General features: G+C 37.5%; 2 protein-coding genes across 2 annotated transcripts; both read left to right on the top strand.

Moving 5' to 3' along the window:
- Positions 1 to 4,100: 4,100 nt before the first annotated feature.
- TRIREDRAFT_70400 (uncharacterized protein) lies at positions 4,101 to 5,381 on the top strand (the record flags this gene model as incomplete). The annotated part of the gene is made up of 1 exon (XM_006969579.1): positions 4,101 to 5,381. One exon carries the CDS (start codon positions 4,101 to 4,103, stop codon positions 5,379 to 5,381), a length of 1,281 nt encoding a protein of 426 aa, XP_006969641.1.
- A 587-nt stretch (positions 5,382 to 5,968) lies between these two features.
- Positions 5,969 to 7,385, top strand: TRIREDRAFT_124136 (uncharacterized protein; the record flags this gene model as incomplete). The annotated part of the gene is made up of 8 exons (XM_006969578.1): positions 5,969 to 6,018; positions 6,084 to 6,225; positions 6,299 to 6,448; positions 6,506 to 6,613; positions 6,682 to 6,822; positions 6,885 to 6,947; positions 7,001 to 7,079; positions 7,273 to 7,385. The coding sequence occupies 8 exons, from the start codon at positions 5,969 to 5,971 to the stop codon at positions 7,383 to 7,385; spliced, it is 846 nt and encodes a 281-aa protein (XP_006969640.1).
- Positions 7,386 to 7,754: the final 369 nt, after the last annotated feature.

Genomic DNA, 7,754 nt, shown 5'->3' with positions numbered 1-7,754 from the left:
CTTACTATTTATAAGTATATAATAAAATACTTTTTTAAATAAAAAAATAATTTTACTAGTTTTTTAAAGTATAAATATATTAGCTTTTTATAATATATTATAAATATATTATAAATATATTAATAAATTTTACTTTATATTTAAATAATATTAATTTTTTTTAATATATATTATTAGCTTTATTACTATTAGCTAGTTATTTAGCCTTATAATAAATATAAATATTATACTGCTTTAATATAATTAATATATATAGTATAGTAATATATATAAAATAAGTTAAAAATATATTAAGAATATATTAAGAGTATTACTATACAGGCTATAATATATTACTTAAGGGGCTATAACTAGCCTAAATTAGCCTAGCTTTTATTTATGCTATACTATACTATATAATTATAGTATAGGTCTATAACACTTCTAAAAGAGATACTATTAGCCTAGCTTAAAAACACTAAAATACTATTATTATTATTATTATTATTATTATTATTACTATTACCTATTATTATTACTATTACCTAAAGCCTTAGCTGCTATAAAGGCTAAAGATTATAAACTTAGTAATTAAGCTATATAGCAGGACTCCTTACTGCTATTACTATTACTGCTGCAGAAAGCTAATAAACAGATTCCTCCTTTACTACTACTATAAAAATTTAACTTATTTAATAAGCTATATAGCTTCTTTTAAGTATTTTATTATAACTATAGCGCTGCTTTTATTAAAAAGAATATAAGAAACTATATAATAATTAATAGCATTAGGTTTCTTATATATTATAACCTTATTTATAACTGCAGAACCTTATAACTGCCTTATAATAATAGTATTAAAAAGACTACTATAGCTAAGCTTAACTATAACTTTAAGATCTTAGCCTCTGCTTTATAAAAGTCTAGCTAAAAGTAAACTTTTAAAGTTTATAAAAAGCAGTATAACTATATTAGTATTATTAATGCATTAGCCTATGCTATTTATTATTATTAAATAGTAATATAGTAAGAAGCTAAGAAAATGCTATTTTTATAGCATGCCTTTAGCGCCTAAAAGATAAAAGATATTATATATATACTTATTAGTAAAGCAGGCTTATTTTTTTACTTAAAGAATATTTATAATAATTATTAGTCTATTTATTAATTAAAGCTTAATAGCCTTACTCTTATATAGTAGTAAATTAAAATCTTAAAAAAAAAAGGCCTCTGCTATATTATTTATTATTAAGATAATAATCCTTATAAGGTTAAGGCAGTATTTTAAATATACCTATACTATAAGAAGTAATAAAAACACTTCTTAAAGGTACTTAATATAAATAACACTTATAAAATAAATAGGTTTAAAATATATCTTTTTTAAGTTATAGGCATAATAAATTAAAGTTTTATTATAAATTTTATATTTAGCTTTATAAATAGTAAAAAGCAGCTAACTTATAAGTGGCTTTATACCTAGCTTAATATATTTTAATATTAGCTTAAGATTCTAGTGCTATAGGTTATTATAATAAATAAGGAAATAGCCTTAAAAAACACCCTTTAATACACTTTCTTAAATATATAGCAGCAGCTATATCTTTATTATATTAATATAAATATTAATATAAAGATAACCTTATAATAAAAAAAGCCTAAAAATAGTAAGGCTGCTATAGCTAGTAGTAGTAATATAACTATAAGCAGCCTAGCTGCTAACTTTAATACTAATAAGCTTAGTAACCCTAGCCCTGCTATAGCTATATAAATAGCAGTATAGTTAGGCATTAGGCCTTTTTATAAAAATAGTAAAAAGGGCTTTAAATATATATAGCATATAGTTTTATATATAAAAATAGAGAATAACTATAAAATAGCTTAAGCTAGGCTTATTACTTATTTTAGTAACTATTAGTATAAAATTATTAATTATATTATTTTTAAGTATTTTCTTTATACTAACTAATTTCTTAAATACTGCATTAACTGCTATTATAACTTTAGTTAAAGAACTAATAGTTTAATAAAAACTATATATAAAAATATTAAATCCTTTTTACTAATTAAAATTAAAGACCTTTTTTATTTTTATAAAGCTATTTACTAAATACTTTAAAAAAAGGAATATAATTATAAGTAAATAGTAGCTAGCTAAAAGATAAGGCTTTACTATAAATTTATTAGCTAAGCTTAGCTAGGCTAGCTTTTAATAAAGGTTACTTATAAAGCTATTAAGCTTTTTACTTAAGAGTATTACTGCACTAAAGCTGCCTTAATAAATAAAAATAATAATATAATGCCTTATAAAATAATCTATAACTTTATATAATAATTTACACTGCCTTATATATATTTTCTTTAAGATAAGGTTATTAATAGTAATAAGGTCTTAATAAAAAAGTTAATTTACTCTTAGTAATAGTTAAATAAGCCTTTAATATATTTCTTTATTATTTTATATAAAAAAGCTATTAATTAGTATACTAAGACCTTACTAAACCTTTACTTTAAATTTATAACCTTAATATTATAAAAAAGCTATAAGGCTAGCTGCAGTTACTTTAAAATTATAAGTAGCTTATTAATATCTCTCTTTAGCTAATTATAAGTTTAAGCTTAATAACAGCCTTAATACAGCTAACTTTAATATAGTAGCTAACTTTATTACTGCTAACTTTATTATAGCTATTACTGCTAACCTTAACTTAAAGCACCTAGCGCCTTAACTTAAGTCTTTATTAAATGCATACTATAGCTAAGATTAAGGCAGGGGCAGCTTAAGCCAGCTAGTTATTTATATAGCTATTTATAAAGCGCCTTTAAATATATATAACTATAAGGGGATAAGAGGCAGGAAGGGGATAAGGCTAGGGATAAGGCTATAAATATAGCAGTGTATATTTAATAGCACTATCTTTTTCTACTATTAAAGAAGTTATTTTAGTAACTTAGCTACTGCTGCTATTATTATAGCTAGAGGCTATAAACTAATTAATAGGCTGTAATATATAAATATATATTTAATTTAATAAGAAATGCATTTTTTAAAGGAATTAATTAATAAGATAGTTCCCTTAATATAGCAGTATATAGTTTTTAATTTTATAGCCTATACTATAATTTAGCAGGGCAGTATAGTATAATAAAACAGCTAGGCTAATTTAGGCTAGTTATAGCCCCTTAAGTAATATATTATAGCCTGTATAGTAATACTCTATATTAAAATATTATAGTATTATAAAAGTTATTAATATTAAAGGTTATATATTAAAAAAAAAAGGGATAAATAGTTAATATATTAAAGAGGTATTTAACTTTAATATAAAAGCTAATATAACTTATACTTTACTTTTTAAAAATTTTAGCTAATTAAATTATAAAAAGTATAGGTTATATAAGGTTTTTTAATATAGTAAAAAATTTAGAAAAGTAAAGTATAGGTTATATTAGACTAGGGTGTATAGGTTATTTAAGGTAGCACCTCCTATAATTGCCCTGTATAGTGTCTCTCGTCTTACTCGATCCACAGCATCTGCATATCAAGTGGAACATACGACAACGATAGTAAGCTCGTTGAGACACTGCCCTAGGAATCCTTCTATGGATGGAATCGTTGCAACTGCTGCAGGACTGGTCGAATAGTTGATATGAAATGGTATAGGATTCGGCGTGCCTGACGTGCAGAATGTTACCTGTTCGCGAAGATGCCTACTTCCATCCTAGTAACAGCTGGCTCAACCACGAGATGTTACATAAATCCACTGCATGTTCCCATCTGAGATGCACAATATCCCAGCCACCGTCAGCTTCGGCCCGCCCCCCATGTCTGGTCGAAATCTCACTTATTGCGCAATTGGTGCAAAATCTTGCTGCGCGGAATGAGACCTCAGTGTTCTATGATCATGTCTTACAGAGCTGCAACGTTACCCATTTCGTGAGGTGTCTGTCGTACCAACGCAGGCGTACGTGTGTACTACCTTGCATCGCGAGGAGGAGAAAGAACTAGGCACCGACGTGAGAGAGATGCAGTATAAGTGAAGCATGATCAAACAGGACAGTGGTCGAATCGGGACCTGGATCAACACATCTTCAAGCCACGCCGTTCACTAGAACCAACCATGCTCGATGATAAAGCGACCGCACGCTCGACGATTGTCGATATCCCAGTAGATGTTCCAAAGCAATACCTACCGGAGGGACTCCCCGACGGAATAACACTCCTATCCCCCGACAAGCTCGATCATCGAACGGACGCGGAGATCGCGGCATGGCTCCAGAAGCGCCATCCCGTAACTTCGGAAAAGAACATCTGGGGGTTCTGGCATAATGGTTTCGCCAACATGAAGCCCTGGACACAGCGGAATGTCATCAACTGGGTCCGCCGCTTGGGCCCCGAGTGGAACGTCCACATTGTTGACCGACTAGACGGCTCAGAGACCAACGTCTTGAACTACGTCGAGGAGTCGTACTTTCCGAAGACGTTCCTTGAGGGCACAATGGATGGCCACAAGGCTCACATGGGAGACTTGGTTCGTTTGCCATTACTCTGGAAATACGGAGGCGTGTGGATGGACGTGGGCCTCATCCTGCTGCGGCACGTTGACGACATCTGCTGGAAGCGCATCGAGGATCCGGAGTCGCCCTACGAACTGAGCGCCGTGGCATTGATGCACTTGCCGGGCACCTACACCCCTCTCAACGGATTCCTAGGCACCAAAAGCGGCAATCCATTCATCAAGAGGTGGCACGACGTCTATCTCGCGCTGTGGGAAGACGGGGTTACCAACGCAACGGGATTTCATAAGCATCCCTTGCTCCGACATCTGCCTCTGTTCAAGCCTGACATGTCCACGGTCAACCTGGAGGACGACGTCAACTTTGACCCCGAGTTCTTCTCCGACTACGTGGCTCATTATCTGTGTGGGGAGCGCATCCGCAAACTCGTTGATCCCAACGACGGCTTCAACGGTCCCGAATGGTACGACAAGCACATGCTCATATTTGATGCGGCGGACGAGATGCTGTATGCCCAGATCATTACGAAATGGGACGTGGAGAAGCAGTTCCGGCTTCTATCTCTGAAGCGCTCCGGAGAGGGCGCGGTTGTTAATGAGGAGTGGCATGAAGCTGAGGAGTTTGTGAATACTCTGCTGGCGAAGACGGCCATGCTCAAGTTCCCGCATGGACCGGGTGGTGAGGGGTTGAAGGTGAAAATGCTGGCGGACTTGTGGGATGCGGATGAGAATCGGGACAAGGACCATGAGGAGGGGACGTTTGCCGCATATTTGCGGTACGGGTCGGTGCATTTTGATCAGACGAGGGAGGTGAAGAAGCTCGAGTGGCAGAATCCGAAGGAGGAAACTTTTACGGTTGGATATTTGGAGCCTGTGCAGCAGTAACTGACGGTTTGCCGAGAGATGTTGTTACCGTTCATTAGATTCAGTCAATTCCTGCGGTAGAGAATAAGAGCCTCGTGGTTAGATTTGACTCTTATAGCATATATATATATATACATATATATAGATCTTGGCTATCAGCAGCTAAAACAGCACTCGCGTATAGAAACCAGTCTCATACAATGCTCTGTCTATATTTTTTTGCCAACATTATGAGTCCAAGAGACGTAACTGGTTGATAACCGGGGCGGCGTGCCATTCGGTCAAGGCTCAGCCAGCATAGTATTGACAAAGCTTGGAGATATCGACTTGACCAGATTATTTACTATTCGTACCCAATCTTCGACACCATACCTGATTTATGAAGAACTGGTGGATGAGAGAATTACGGGGAAGATGGCAGAGGCAGAGCCCGATTGGCCGATGCCGATCAACACACATACTAGGTAATGTAATCAAGAACATGGGGCTATATGCGGGGTTAGAGGGACAGACAAATGTCCGTAGAAATTGTACATGATACCAGGGCAACCAAAGAACGAATTTCTGTTCGAATTCTTCCTCAACATTGTACAAGTCTCGCAGTTACGATGCCTTACTCCCTCAAAGGAAGAAACGTCTTGGTCACTGCAGGCTCCAGGTCAGTAGAATCCGTCTTCTCTGCGCCGTGACGACAGGTCTGAAGTTCGCTAACAACCAAGTAAGAGGCCTCGGGGCCGTCATCTGCAGGAAGTTCGCCGAAGAGGGGGCCAATGTTGCCATCAACTACTTCTCCAATGCAGACGCTGCCCAGGAAGTGGCTGATTCACTACAGCCGTACTCTGTCAAGACATTCATTGTCCAGGGTGTATGTATCTAATATCACTCGTGCTCTAAAATCCTCTGCTACCCTTGTTGAAAATTAACATTGCGAGTGGTAGGACGCTGAGAAGAGGGAAGATAATATCCGTATCGTCCAGGAGACCGTCAAGAATCTCGGCGGACTTGATATCCTCGTTGCGAATGCCGGATGGACCAAGATGTCTGCATTTGCCGATTTGCACGCGTTGACGGACGAGGAGTGGAACAAGGTAAATGATTGCACCATGGAAGAAAAAGGGATGCAATGCAGCTAAAGACGTTGGCAGTGCTGGGCAGTCAATGTCATGTCTCATCTGCAGCTCATACAAGAAGCAGCGCCCATCTTCAATGCGAATCCCGACGGGGGCGTGTACCTGATTACCTCTTCTATTGCTGTAAGCAGAGAATTCACCATGCCTGCGATGGACGCAACTCGCATAAAGCTAACTCGACATATAAATAGGGGACCTCACAGAGCGGCAGCAGCATGGCGTACTCTGTAACAAAGGCCGCTGGGCTTCAGCTCATGAAGAATCTGGCCTACACACAAGGCCCCAAGATACGAGTCAACGCTGTCCTTCCTGGCCTGTTGTTGACCGAATGGGTGTGTTGCAAATATACCACACCGGCCATCTCTTCTTATTAGACGCTTACCAGCTTGCACAGGGGCGACTGTTTCCCGAAGAAGTCATCGAAGGATACAAAAGGATATCTACACTTCGAGACGTGGTATGACGAACTCTGCTGTGTGATCTGAAACAGGATACATTCTGACGGTTCAGGTTGCATTGGATGACTGTGCCGATGCCTTTGTCTCGTTGGCCAAGAACTCTGCCATGACTGGCCAGCAGATTGTCGTCGGTAAGTCCCCTCGTCTCTCAGCTCTGTGATGACGCTCGCTGACCGTTGTAGATTCTGGCGCTGTGTTGGGCCACCCCGGCACGAAGCCCTTGCATAGGTTGGAGTAGGTTTGTACCCAATGGATGGACATGGATGGACGGCAAATCAGGTAGAGACTATCTCATAGGTTGTCTCGTAAAACATCAACCAACAGTGGATCAATCACTTGCAGTTATACCCAAGATTGCATACATGTACCCGAACCGTTCACACAATCCTTCAGGCTCCCGCCACCTGCCCTCCACAATCCCGCAGTATCATTCGTGAAACTAATAACCCGCCTTCCCTCCCATACCATACAAATCCACCGGCAGTCCCGCCTCAATTCTAAGCCCTCCCCTCTCCCCTCTTCATACCTCCGTTCTCCGTCCAATCTGGCAACATGCTATGAACATCTCTGCTTCTTTAGAAGTTACAGCGGATGCATTCCGTCGTCGCTGAGTTTCCCGTCCAGCCCGGATGAATTTTCAAGAAAAAGTAATGTGAGCGAGACGCCGCCTGGTGGATTACTGACAAGCCTTATTTATAGACCCTCGGCCAGCAAATGATACAATAGCATGATTGATCTCCCCATGGCGCATCTCGGCCTGCAAATATGTAATTAGGTAGTTGTAGAAGTAGAAAGAAAGGTAGACA

The sequence above is a fragment of the Trichoderma reesei genome, assembly GCF_000167675.1.
Source record: "Trichoderma reesei QM6a unplaced genomic scaffold TRIREscaffold_35, whole genome shotgun sequence".
In the NCBI taxonomy this organism is placed as follows: Eukaryota; Fungi; Ascomycota; class Sordariomycetes; order Hypocreales; family Hypocreaceae; genus Trichoderma; species Trichoderma reesei.
The sequence above is the reverse complement of the archived record's forward strand: the minus strand, read 5'-3'. Positions and strand labels throughout refer to the sequence as shown.